Source organism: Haliotis rubra, unplaced genomic scaffold (genome assembly GCF_003918875.1).
Source record: "Haliotis rubra isolate DU_JTF1 unplaced genomic scaffold, ASM391887v1 Scf388, whole genome shotgun sequence".
In the NCBI taxonomy this organism is placed as follows: domain Eukaryota; kingdom Metazoa; phylum Mollusca; class Gastropoda; order Lepetellida; family Haliotidae; genus Haliotis; species Haliotis rubra.
In genome coordinates, this window is record NW_025767066.1 from 457,546 (window position 1) to 472,221 (window position 14,676).

The 14,676-nt window shown below is 43.6% G+C and overlaps 1 protein-coding gene across 1 annotated transcript in view; it reads left to right on the top strand.

Moving 5' to 3' along the window:
- The window catches only part of LOC124286612 (zinc finger protein 106-like), a 64,110-nt gene that overhangs the window by 46,174 nt on the left and 3,260 nt on the right, over positions 1-14,676 (top strand). The window contains exons 11-14 of the mRNA XM_046722993.1: positions 2,015-2,134; positions 2,461-2,535; positions 3,764-3,832; positions 10,545-10,688. Of these exons, the coding sequence (XP_046578949.1) occupies positions 2,015-2,134; positions 2,461-2,535; positions 3,764-3,832; positions 10,545-10,688 (408 nt within the window). The remainder of the gene's footprint in view (positions 1-2,014; positions 2,135-2,460; positions 2,536-3,763; positions 3,833-10,544; positions 10,689-14,676) is intronic.

Below are 14,676 nucleotides of genomic sequence, written 5' to 3' on the forward strand. Positions count from 1 at the left end.
CATAGGTTTGAGGCCTAAGATGTACTCCATACTGAAAGCTGACAATGGTGAGATCCGGAAGGCTAAGGGTGTTAAGAAGCGTGGTTAAACAACACATCAAACCGCCAGATTCAAGGAAGCCCTGTTCAAGACCCGTACCTTTAGACATAAAATGAACACACTTAGAAGTGATGGGCATAAGATATCTGGGACTGACAATAAACAAGGCGTCCCTGTAAGCCTATGGACACTAAACGTTGGATAGCTATTGATGGGATAAACACGTGCACGCGTCACGGGCATGAGAAAATTGAACCAAGAACATAGGTGTATGTAGGCGACATGTCACGGAACCAGAGAAAGTTTGAGGCTATTTACTATAGCCCGTGGGTACTGGAAAGGAGCTAAGCTGTAGATAAGCTGGCTAAAATGGCGCCAGTACCCCAGAGGAAGCCAAAGCGTGGCTTGAAAAACAAGCCCTGTGGCAGATCTATTTACCGGCACCACGCTCACGTTACCTAGAAGGAGGTTCGGTATTAACATACCTAATAGCGTTCACCAGGCAGACCTACTGTTCCTACCCCACGACAAGAGGTACAAGTATGCCTTAACCGTAGTGGACGTAGCCAGTCGCTACAAGGAAGCCGAGCCCTTGACCACGAAAGATTCTGCCCAGGTAGCTAGAGGATTCGAGCGCATATACAAACGCAGTCCGCTAACATGGCCAACAGAGCTGCAAGTTGACCCCAGGCGGGAGTTCATGGGCGCCGTGTCACAACTGCTAGCCAAACACGATACAAAGGTCAGGCGTGGCACGGCCGGAGCCCATCGCAGCCAAGCCATAGTTGAGAGATTCAATAGGACTTTGGCTGAGCGCTTATTCGGACATCAGTATGCTAGGGAAAAGATCGACTGAATGGGTCGTGAGGTTACCCAAGGTGGTGTCGGCAATCAACCATGAAGTCACCCGTCTCACCGGCAAGAAACCGGCAGACGCTATCAAACTAAAATCAATAGTTGCAGAGTCGGCTGCTCCATTGCGTGGAAAAGAGAAACAGATACCAGATAGGGCCCTAGTTAGGTATCTATACCAGCCGGGGGAACACGAGGGTGATAGCCGTAAGCGAGCCACCGATCCTATATGGTCAGTCAAAACTTACAACATAGATAAAGTGGACATGAAAGCCAACGAGCCTAACTTGTACTACTTGAGGGATGGGCCAGGTAGGGGGTTTGTAAGAGCGGAATTATTGACCGTACCGTACGGCACAGTGTTACCTCCAGTCAACACGACATAGCGGCACGTGGAGCGATGATGCAATGATGCAATCCCAGGATAGACCCGTTAAACCGACATGCTTCAACCATGTCCCCGGTAGCTCAGTCGGTTAAGTGGTGCGGCTGTGAGGTGTAACATTGGGCGTTCGTATCCCGCTAGCGTCCCAAACTTTTTTATAGTAGGGGTAATGGTAGCAAGAGCTAAGGGTCCGACCAAAGCCTTATCTGTGAAATAAGGCTTTGCAGAGGCTTTTGTTGGAACTGGTCCAAAACCCCCATTGTATATACTACTGCGTGCGTAAGTACGTACATCACAATTCTTGTTAACATGATATTTCATGAACTGTTGTACCCAATGTCTTCAAATTTGGTGACGGCCTACATTGGGGGATTACGCAGACACCACTCGATTTTGGTGACCTTGACCTTATTTTCAAGGTCACCACGACACTTTGACCACTTTTCAAACTTTTGTAAACGCTCTATCTCATAAAACATTGCACCAAATGTCTTCAGTTATGCCGACAGACTACATTAGGTGATTATGCAGACACCAGTCATTTCAGGCATCTTGTATTTGACCAAAATATAAAAAGTAGTAAATATGTTAATTCTAAAATATTTAAATGTTTAATTCCTCTTTAGCAGCGGGGGACATTGTTATACTAGTGGCAAACACTTGTTTGTCCTGTATGTACCTGAACATTTATCATGTTTCTGAATATATTTTGTATCAACAAACATGTTTTGTTGATAGACTGGCAAGCTGGAGTGGACATTTAAAGAACATGGTGGTATTGTAACAAGCGTTTGGGTTGAAGGAAACACTCTTTATTCAGCTGGTTTTGACAGACTGGTCAGGTGCTTTGATATTAAGGTGCGTGCAGGTTTTTCATCTTCTCAATTCAGACATGCCTTTAACCAAATTGTCAAGAGATGTCCATGTCATGTCATTGACAATGTAATCTTTGGTGTAACTGTAATTTTATGTTGACTTTGGTCATCTCAAGCAGCATATGGAGGTGAAGAAATTTGATATACCACATCCTATCCGGGAAATTGTTAACATTTCCTTCCTGATATTGTGATATTTGTTGAACAAAGCTATGTTACGATCTGCTGTTTTTTTTAATGCATATTTTATATCAATAAATCTTTTAACACCTACCTGTAGTTCATTTGTGTGGCAATGGATGTTTTCAGAGCCATACTTTGAAAAAGATGTACTATGGAGCTGGCAAGGGTGTGATCATGAGCATTGAAGTACATGGTGATGAGGTGAGTATTGTAATTTTGGTTTTTAAACTCAAACATATTGATAGTCCTCTGTAGTTTTTTTATCCCCCCGGCATGTAATCATTTTGTTTCCAGAGCATAACTCGAAAACCGTTTATTAATGTTCAACAAAACTTGGTAGATATATCAAACAGATCCTTAAGTGGTGCCTCTTGCTATTTGCAGATTTTTGGCATTTTTATTATTCCCGATTTCCATGGAAACAATTCGGACTTAGTCCGAAAAGGGAGGGGTGGGCTTCGTTTCTTGATAAATCCTTCCTTAAGGTAATAAGAACAAATTTCTTAGAAAACTAGTCAAATTGTGTGTACATATACTGACCCACAAAAGAAACATCACTTTTCAAAACCAAATGCAAAATTTTGTTCTTACAAAATGGTGTTTTTATTAGGGCTCCTTGCCTCCGGAGCACAACTCGAAAACTTCTTAATATCTTTCAGTAAAACTTGGCAGATATGTGAGGCAGATGCCAAAGTGGTGCCTTTTGCTACTTGGCAGAATTTTGGCATATTTATTTTTCCTGGTTTTCATGGAAACGATTTGGATTTGGTCCCAATAGAGAGGGGTGGGCTTCGTTTCCGGAGCACAACTGGAAAACTTCTTAATATCTTTCAGCAAAACTTGGCAGATATATGAGACAGATCTTGAAGTGGTGCCTTTTGCTATTTACAGATTTTTGTCATTTATATTTTTCTTGGTTTCCATGGAAACAGTTAGGACTTAGTCTCAAAAGGGAGGGATGGGCTTCATTTCCGGTGCACAAGTCGAAAAGCTTTCAGTATCTTTCAACAGAGCTTGGCAGATATATTAGGCAAATTTTGAAATGGTGCCTTTTGCTATTTACAGATTTTTGGCATTTATATTTCTCGTGATTTCCATGGAAACGATTTGGACTTAGTTTTGAAAAAAGCTGGACTTTAAGTAACTGTCAGTTGATTTGTTCTTTCAAATTAATGGGGCCCGGGGGGATTTGTCATCTTCCAATAACTCTTGTTTATATATATTTTGCCTCTTGTTCAGATAGTTATTTTGAATTTCATACTGTAGTTTGAATTGTAATTCAAGTGTGATTTTTCAGCTTTGAATCTTGAGTCCAATGTCCACAAATGCAAGGCTCTGTGCTTTCTTTTCTTCAGAATTTAAGTCTTTATTCATTAGTTAAATACCTGAAGCAACATATTTGGAAACATAAGAAATATTCTACTTTCAGCTGTACACTGGCAGCCGTGAGGGCCATGTTGAGTGCATTCAGATGAAGTCAGAAAGCTGGCCCTGCAAGGTGAGCTCTGGTGCCGGTCATCCGGCTCTTATCATCTGCTGAACCAGTCATGTGGCATTAGGAACTTACATTACCCTACGTTCTCAATCCCATTCCATATTAATCCATCAAATCACTCCTTCACCATCCGGTCAATGAAAGAGCAGAAAAAAATCTGTCATATTTAATCTGATATATTTTGGTAAACTTTCGAAGTGTTGCCTCATTTTTTTTATTTACAGAACCATAACCTAAATTCATGCATAACCTTGATTCGTGGATCACGGTAATTATCATGCTATCTCGTAAATTAAGTCTCGACAGACGTCAAGAAGTGGTACTTTTGATGTACATACAATGCCACGAATCGCTGACAAGATGTTCCGAATCTCTGCATTAAATGTACATACACTAAATCCAATCATTCAGGACTGAGATAAATAGCCCAAGATCACTAATGCCACCAATACCAAATTGTATTTTCACAAAATGTCAAGTGAAAAGATACCGTTAGCACCAACTTTCTCACATCTCGTCGTCTGCTTTCCTAGGTGTCAATACTTACTGCAAAGGGCTGTCGTACATAGTGATATATTGTAACTGACTACGTAATCCACGAAACAAGGTGACGTCACATTTTGTGTGCACACGAATGGATGATGATTGCAAATGGCTTCGGTAAAGGAATTTTTCATTTACGAGTTGAATGTTAGGCATTTTCAATTTGCTGAATCAATGAATACAATAATCAGTGAGTATACAAAATGAAATTGAGCATTTATAATATGATAATTTCGCTGCACTTCCCGTATATCCATGAATCAAGCTTACCTGAGTATACTTCTCGTAAAATGTTCTTCTGTCAGGTTTTCCCATCACACGTAAAATTCTGTGAAAACCTTGGGTGTTTTGACGCGATGAAATTCTTGCCACTAATATTGGTCTGTTGATCAGTGTATTATTACAACTGTTAAAAACAACAGAATTTTAAAACTTATCCTATCTCACGACTTGCACCTCTCTCTCTCGCTTTTCGACTTTTAGTGGAACGACTGCTGTTATCCTTAATTAGCTTCCCAGGTCCTACACGCCGAAGACCCGGGTTCGAATCCCCACATGGGTACAATGTGTGAAGCCCATTTCTGGTGTCCCCTGCCGTGATGTTGCTGGAATATTGCTAAAAGCGGCGTAAAACCAAACTCAGTCAGTCAGTCCTAGGTCCTAATGAAGCTTGCTGCATGCTCTACTAATTGCCCACGTGACTACCTTGAATGATCATTCTCTTTCTTGGGACATTATTCACCATAACATCACGGGGAAAACAGATAATCAGTCAAGAAAAAGGAAAGTTTGTGCTCAATGCTAGACGAATTATTCGTCCCTCGACCCTCACTCGTGTTGCAGTGACTGTATTGGACAATGTAACTGGAACAAATGATGTGGCAAGTGTAATTCACTAAAAGATGAGGATTTTAAGGCCTACCTTCGTGTTTGCTCCTGGAGAATTGCCAATAGGGACAGGAAATCAACATGATCTAATCCCACTCCCGCCAAGCGTATCAAGTTACAGCGACAGAAAATCGTACCTTCACGTAAGAGAGCGACGTCTGTGGTTCAAGAGGATTTATGGACGCTCATCAGATTCTTACTTATCTGAGGACATTTGGCACCTATTACGTACTCATCAATCACCTCCTTCCATAGCGTCAGATCACTCGCGGGTCGTTGTGATCGATAATTCTTCGTTGCCTGTCCCATCTACACTACCAGGGGACCTTAGATTGGCACTATCATCATCTAGATCATCGGTACATATCCCCTCGACTGTCTCAGTTTGTTTGGACCCTGGCCAACCGCGTTCAACCAGCCAACTGTCCCCCCACAGTTCATTGAACTGGACGGAGCTGACTACAACAGCGTCGTCGGGGGACGGTAATCATGAATCAACACTTCAGGTTTCGTCACAAAATTGCCGATCCAGATTGCCACAACGATCTAGATCAGCTTCACGATCCAGATCACCATAACAAGTCAAATCTAGATCACCGCGCCGATAAAGATCACCGGATCGATCCAGATCACAGTTACGATCCAGAGCACAACTATGATCCACATCACCTGATCAATCCAGATCACCTAACTGATCCAGATCACCAAACAGGTCCAGATCACAACTTCGAATCAGATCACCGGACAGATCCAGATCACCTAGCCAATCCAGATCACATCATCGAAGTAGATCATCGGACCGATCCAGATCACCGAAGGGATCCAGATCACAACTTCGAATCAGATCACCGGACCGATTTAGGTCACCTTACCGATCCAGATCACAACATCGAAGTAGATCGCCAGACCGATCCAGATCACCAAATCAAGCCAGATCGCACCTGCAAACCAGAAAACCTGTTCGATCCAGATCACCTTATAGATCCAGATCACGATCACAGTTTCCAGTTAGTGCATGGAATCCATCCAGATCACTTTACAAATCCAGATCATCTTACCAACCCAGGTCACCTATACGATCTAGATCACCTTACAGAGCCATTGACCAATGGGGATCACAGTACAGATCCACATCTCATGGCCGATCCTATTCAGATGGTCGAACCAGAGCTCCAATCAGAACCAGATCACCAACTAGAACTACAGCGACCCGGACTAGTTCTTCATATCATACCGGATCACCTAGCCATACTAGGGAATCCAGATCACCGGCTTACCACCTACTTCAGTACTTACCACGTCGAGATCTCGATACAGTTCTTCTGACTGATGTTCGGGTGATCATTGCTCTGATACCACTAATAGGCCTACAGTCTCTTACGATGTTCCGTCTACACGCTCTGAGAATCCTTCGACTCACTCTAGGATCATCGCTGAGTCATGGGAACCTGATAACAATCCCACTCCTACAGCGACTCCGGATCTAAATATGATGATCAGGGCCATAACCTCAGCCTGGAACCAAATACAGCCTTCTACTCCAGCCCATCCGGCTTCGGTAGCTCCTGGCTCTTCATCTGGTCCACCTCCTGAGATTGATCCAGTCCAAATAGCCATGCCTGCATCTCCCGCTCACTCTGAGTTATCTACCCCTGGGGGTAGCTTTGCAGCAGTTGAGACACCTCAGGTACTCCTTTGGATTGTTGAGAAGCTCCAACTTCCCTTGAGTACTTTAGCAGATGACCTGGATCACTCTTATACTCTTAGGAACCGGGATTGGTCTACCATCACCGTACCACCTCGACCTTGTATTCTGAAATTATCCAGTACACTAAATGATGGTTTCAAGAGCCTGAAACAAATTAAGGACGGATTCTCTGCTCCCAGATATATTCCTTCAATCTCTCATGTCCACGGCCTAACAAAAATCTCTACGGCTCCAACAGTTGATGAGGATATTGGAACCCTATGTGGCAAACGAGCTGCTTCGCCCTACCTTATTGAGGACTGAGAGTTGGCTCACATGGATTCAGCCGTGAGAAAGACGTTGCCATATATTAGTTGCGTGATTACAGCAAACTCTGGAGCAAACTTACTCTGATCAAGACGCTTACATCCGAGGATGCATGACTTTAGCTCTGGACCAGTTCCAAATTATCCTGGATCATTTGTCTCATTCTTTGGGCTACACTCTTGCTGTTCGCCGACGTGGACCCCTTAACACTTCACGGCTATCAGCTACCTGTTATTGGCAGTCCACCACTGACAGCGCGTCGCTACATATCCTGTGGACCAGCTTCAGACTCTGCAATCCACAATAGGTACGCTATTAGACAAACTCGCAATAGAGCTCCTAGGTCCATCGCTCGTCACTCCAGGATTCTATTCCCCCATCTTCTTGGTTCCAAAGAAAAATTCCAACAAACTCATCTTCAAAATGAAGTTGTTCAATGCTCGATTCCTGCTTCCACCGCCTCACTTCAGGATGGTGTCGATAAACCTTTTACGCACCATCCTGAAGAAGGGAGACTTCCTCATCAGCCTAGATCTTCAGGATGCTTATCTTCACGTTCCAATACATCCAGAACACCAGAAGTACCTTTGCTTCATGTTCAATGGGAATCACTACCAATGGAAAGTCCTACCATTTAGAATTTCCACGGGTCACCTCAGACCCTCAATCTACACGTTTGGCGCATCTTCAGAGGTCTCTCATAGCTAAGGGCTACTCTCACTGAGTAGCCACAGCTATCACTTCAGCGCATCGTACTTCGACCCGTTCCTTGTACGACAACAAGTGGGTGAAGTTTGAAGACTATTGCAAGATTAAGGGAATTGCATCTCCCACTTCCACCTCGGCTCAGGTTGCTGCTGAGTTTCTCCAGCATCTCCGCACTACTAAGAAACTCAAGGGTACTACGTTAGTTACCTACTTAGCCGCCATCAACTCGGTTTTGGCTACCACCACAGGCACGAAGATTTCCACTGTTCCCAAGTTGCAGTGTCTACTACGCTCCTATAGATTCTCTGACCAGTCCAGGAAGTTCAGACCTCCGGCCTGGGATCTGTCTGTCGTCCTTCGTCATATGATTTCTACAGATTGTGAACCTTTAGAAGACAAGGACTTCGAACAAGTGACATTCAAGACATTCTTCCTGGTAGCTTTGGCTACCGCTGCTCGTATATCTGAACTGCATGCTCTTGATGTCAATCGGGTGCGGTTCGATTGGAAGAAGCACGGCAAGGCTTTCCTGGGTCTCCGCTGGGACTTCATTGCGAAAAGACAACTGCCAGGGCAACCGGACCGGGTGTTTATCAATCCCTCTTTGTCCACCATTCTTGGGCCTGATGATAATGAAGATTTGACACTCTGCCCTGTTAGGGCTCTACGCGTTTACCTTGCTGCCTCCAAGGATCGTCAACAGCTATGGAAGCGCCTCTTCATACCCTTGTCGACCGCTTCAAGAACTGACGTTTCCCAGACCACTTTGGCCTTCTGGATGCGTGCCACGATCCTGCGAGCCTACACCTATGCAGGGTTGCCTCCTCCAGCTGCTTCCAGTCCTCATGAGACTCTAGCCTTGATGATGGCCCTCCATAGCAACTGCTCCTTGACCGCTTTCATGGAAGGTTGCTTCTGGCGTTCTGATACAGTTTTCTCTTCACATTACCTGTGAGACCTGTCTGTCACGGATGTCCAGGGACTACACCAGTTCGGACCTCTTGTAATGGCTCAGCAGCTTACATCGGCCCAACAACGCAGATGTTCTCATTATATGGATTTAAGAACTACTTCACTAGCGTGGCCCTCGGAATACGGACCTGAGGCACAATCAGTATGACTATGCAGAGGTGTTCGAGATTCACGCTTACTGACCTCTACTCCAAGGTGCAATTACGTCAGTGAATTGTGACACTCCCGAATTCCAGTGGATTTCTTTGCATTCTGCCTCCAAAGTTGCCGGGCACATCCTTTGACTAAGCTTAGGCAAAGGAGTGAGGGTCAATTTGATGCTGTCCGGAACTGAACGTTAAACCTTGGAGATGCCAAGTTGTGTTTCTCTTTCACCCGCCTCCGTCGGTGTCTGGGGGGCCTTCTTGAAGCAGGGGCTGGCCCGATTCTAGTTGCAAGACTTTAATTACAGGGGTACCTAGTAAATCCTGGCGAGGCGAAGGCGAGGCGAGGCCTACTTGCCGAGTTGCGTCCCTTGTCTTGTACAAGGTTGCGGCCGAACACCACATCTCTCGGGAGCACCAATCTGCCTGGGAGTCGTTGTGCTTAGTAAACCAAGGGGTTCCGGAGAACCCACTACAAGCATAGGAGTTGCGTGCATGCGTAACAGGCCTCCCTTGTACATCGCTATCTATGGTTGTCATCAGTCCACACAGCTCCAAGACCAGCTGTTCGCACTGTCCAGACAGAAGGGTAATCTGCGGCCCGCCATCCAACCGTGGGATAAGTGCAAGTCGTGATATAGGATAAGTTCAAAAATTTGGAAATTTTAATATAAATTGTATATTTATATACTTATCCTATCTCACACGATGGATGCCCGCCCGGCCTCCCCACTACTCAGATTATAATGTTGGCTCCAAGATGAGAATGATCATTCAAGGTAGTCAAGTGGGCAATTAGTGGAGCATGCAGCAAGCTTCATTAGGACCTAGGAAGCTAATTAAGGAGAGCAGCATGGAGTGCACGTGCGAATGGACAAGGAGGCCTATGGAAAAAGGTTTACAGTTGTTCCACTAAAGGTTGAAGCGAGAGAGAGAGGTGCAAGTCGTGAGATAGGATAAGTATGTAAATATACAATTTATATTAAAATTTCCAAATTCACTGAACTATCACTAGACAATACATAACATTCATTCTTTGAAAACAAATTTAGCTTTTGCCCTATGGTAATGTTTTGACAATGTTCATCATCAATCTGCACCTGGCAGTTTTTGCAAAACAACAATAACTTTCATCAAAAAAAGGATGAACCTCCATTTGATTTAGAAATATAAGGTGTGTGTTCTTTGCGTGTTGACATGTAATTGATTGTCAGCACTTGATAACTTGTCATCTACAGAATGCTATAAGGAAACTGTCTTTAAGTTCACTCTCCACTATTACATCAGGTCATTTGATGATAACACAGTTGTTTCCAGAACATGACTGCTTTTGTTTTCTATCATTTTGGGGCAATCAATGATAACTGTAACCTTTCTTTACTTCAGGTTTCTTATTTTGATATACTTTATAAATCACTTAATCCCATATGGACACTTGTATTGCCAGATTGACATGTGCCAGTATGTGTTTGGTGTGAGGGAGCACCTGCTGCATCATCTACTCACTGACCATGTTCTGCCCAACAACAAGCTGGCTCGCTGTATGTGGAAGGACTGCACTGACTGGCTAACACAGCAGAGAGATGATAGGGTGAGCTTCTGTCATTGAAATGTTTGGGAACTCTGTACCTTCCGTGTGGGATATGACCCATGAAGGTACGGGTTAGAATGTACCTTCAGTAACCCATTCTTGTCGTTAAAGGCGACTAATGGGATCAGGTGGTGAGGATAGCTGACTTGGTTGACACATGTATTCGGTTCCCAATTGCGCAGATCGATGCTCATGTTGTTGATCACTGGATTGTCTGGTCCAGACTTGATTTTTACAGACCGCCGCCATATAGCTGGAATATTGCTGAGTGCGGCGTAAAACTAAACTCACTCACTCACTGTGTGGGATATGGGGTGGCAGGGTAGCCTAGTGGTTAAAGCCTTCGCTCACCATGCCAAAGACCCGGGTTCGATTCCCCACATGGATACAGTGTGTGGAGCCCATTTGTGGTGTCCTACACTGTGATATTGCTGGAATATTGATACAAGCAGCATAAAACCTAATATGCTGGTTGTGACTGCTTACATTTTGGACAAGGTGATTGCAATGGTTGAATGTGTTAATGAACACCAAGAAAAGGACATTGTAGTTTATTCTTACTGCCATTAGAGCGTTACATATCCAGTACAGCTGCAACACTACATTGAACTGTATTCCCTCATTCTGTCTGGTCAAGATTAGATTGTGTATAGCTTCTGCAAGCAAATATTTGACCTTAATGTAACTGACTGACTCATGGGGTTGCAGGAATGGGAGCTGTCAGTCACATTTTGTATTCAGAGTATAATTCCTACCAGTCAGTTAAGCAGCACATTAATCAGTATTTGTTTTTTATTACCCATGTGGTCAACGTATGGGTAGGTGCATAATAATCTCGTATGTCACACGAGTGTCGTATCGCATTGACCTGTACCGTAACGACTCAACCTAAGATTCTAACAATTTGATTGGATAACCAATGACCTCTCAGTTGTGACGGGACTACTTTCTCATTCATTACAAACACGGGAATTCATTCATTCTACAACTTTTACTACGTCAATTAAGTTACACGCTTTACTTTATAGTAGTTCAGGGCAACAGTATACTTTATTACACCTAAATTACAATCCTCGCTCACTGACGCGCTGTTTTATTGACGTGTCTGCCCCCCTACGTTAAGATGCACGTTATCAGAAAAACAGTTTGATGACGGTTTACATTCGGATTAAAAATCTTCTCTAAATTATTTTATAATTACATCTGTGATTAACGTAGAGCAATTGAGGCAATATGAACGTCGCATTTCTACTACCAATGTAAGTTTAGATCAGTACATCCAGATGAACCTGACTAGTCACGCCACATTCCATGGATGCATTGTGGGAATGTAAACTTTGCGAATGTTGCCGTATAGCTGTTTAATTGTAAGTCGAACTGAGACATTTTATCCATCGAAAACCATAAACGTAATGTTTCCGCCAGTGATGTTAGCCGAGTGAAGCAACTGCAAACCAAGAAACGGGGTGCTTCGGAGTAGTTATAAATGTAAGAGGCTGTACGAGGCGATGACAACTGACATGCATCGTGGCGTCGACTACCAAGGGTACCTTTGATAACGAGGTGGCAGACGAGAATGGCGTTGTGACGTCAATACAGTGTGACGTCATGCAAAATTCTTCTGCAACCTCTTTATGAAACCAGTTTCAGTTTGAAAGCATAAAAACAACAAAAATATGCTTTTTTGTCAATTTTATGCAGGTAAGACGTGGGTAATAAATAAAATACTACACTCAGTCTCATTACATACGAATTATATGAAACGATTGTCCTTCCTATGGTATCTGACCGAGCGTCATTGACTCTTTAACACAAGTCCCAGACATCAACATACAGTCACATTGGCAGTGTGCGAAATAAGCACTGGCCCTCAAGCCCATGGCTAGTAAAAAAATCCAATCAGGCCAGTAAATCTCCACTGTAAAGCTCAACTGGCTAGCAATATTTAGAAACAGTTTCGCACACTGCACTTTAGTCATTTTCTTTTTTTCAAAAGAGATCCTCCTTGGGATACTATAAGCATTAAAATGTCCATTTTGAAATCCTACGATATTTGTAACTATATTTTTCAATAAAATATTTACAAAACAAAAAAATCGTTTTTGTCTTGTTCAGCCACCCCTACAGGTACCCTGGGGGCCCCAACAGCAAGGAGCAGGTAACTCTTATCGTAAACTTGCGTTCATGCTGTCGCTCTTGCTGGAAAGACGTGTGCGTGTGTTCAGCGGATTTAATTTCCTTGTGTGTGACTATGAGTGACAAAGAGGCAAATACTGTTTGTATGGTACTTTTCTTATCACACGGGCGATAGGCAGAATTGTACGTTGCTTTTTTCATTAATCATATGTTGTAACTTGACTGCCTGTCCGCTCGTTCTCAAGCCATGTGGCTTGCAAGATGGTGGCTTTTGCGGTGTTCAAATTTTTTCAGTAGCTTTTTTGGCATTTCCATGGCAACAAGTTTGACTTAGCCTGAAATTAGTGGTAGTGCTCTTTTCCGGAGCAGAACTCTAAAACCGTTCGCTATTTCTTCACCAAACATGGCACATAGATAGATCTGGTGGTGTACTGGTTCCTTTTTTGGTAGTTTTGGAATTCTGAATAAAATATTGTGGGCATTTCCATGGCAACAAGTTTGACATAGACTGAAATTGGTGATTGTGCTCCTTTCTGGAGCAGAACTTCAAAAACCTTTCAAAACTCTCTTTCCACTTTTCTAGATACACACCTAAATATTTGACATAATCATAACTCGCAGACATAATCATGAAGAGTATTTTGCCATTGCAGGGGATATTGATGACTTTGTCTTCTTGTTTATATTTCAGTGAAATACTGGTAAGCCATGTTTATTTTAATGTTTATTATGGACGGACGGAGCATCGACTATATATATGTCTGTCCGTCCGTAATCATTTTGTTTCCAAAGCATATAACTCAAAAACCGTTCAATATTTTTCAGCAAAAATTGGTAGATATATCAAAACTGAACGTAAGGTGGTGCCTTTTGCTATTTACAGATTTTTTACATTTATATTTTTCCCGGTTTCCATGGAAACGATTCAGACTTAGTCTCAAAAGGGAGGGTTGGGCTTCATTTCGAAAACCGTTCAGTATCTTTCAACAGAACTTGGCAGATATATGAAACTGATCTTGAAGTGGTGCCTTTTGCTATTTACAGATTTTTGTCATTTTTATTTTCCCGGTTCCGTGGAAACGATTTGGACTTAGTCTAAAATAATCAAGCTAGACTTTAAGTAACTATCAGATGAGTTGCAGCCTTGCGCAGTCAGTCGATTCAAGCTCCCTCACTCTTTTTGACCCTTTATCTCTCTCCTTAACTCCCTCGGTTCCCGCCTCCATTTTGGCTCTTGAGGATAGGGACGAGGAGTCAATGGAGGATGATGAGGGTAGGGAGGCGCCAGGGGAAGTATCTTTCTCGCTTGGTTCCTCCCTGCGGCAGGTGCGAGATCGCATCCCAGCTGTTCTGCCGCAGGTGGTTTCCTCTCAGACTTCAGGCTTCCAGGGGAAGCATTCGCTCCAAGCTGAGTCCCCGAGACTCACCTTCGATTATTACCCTCCCTTATTAGCGAGGTTATTAACCCTCTCCTTTTGGGTATGCGATCCCCGGGAACCGGCGCTACCTGTTGGGGTAAGGAGGGGTTGTTGGACAATTGTATTTATTCTTCCATCACACTGGGTGGTTCTTCTGGCACTACCCTGGCCTCGGCCAGGCAAGGCAGGCGCCTGCCTCCCTTTGCTTCCAATAGTCAAGCTCTTAAGGCCGCTTACCAAACGGTCGAGGAACAGTTACATAATGCGGGCCAGCAGCTCCGTGTAGTTATACACTTGGCATACTTGTCTGCTCTCCAAAGGCAGCTCGTTGACATTGTACAGGGCGGGGATGACGTCTCATCCCAAGTACGGGCACGGCAACTTACGGAGGTGCACTCCCATCTGGTGCACGTTTGTGGCTTTCTGTAGCCCGG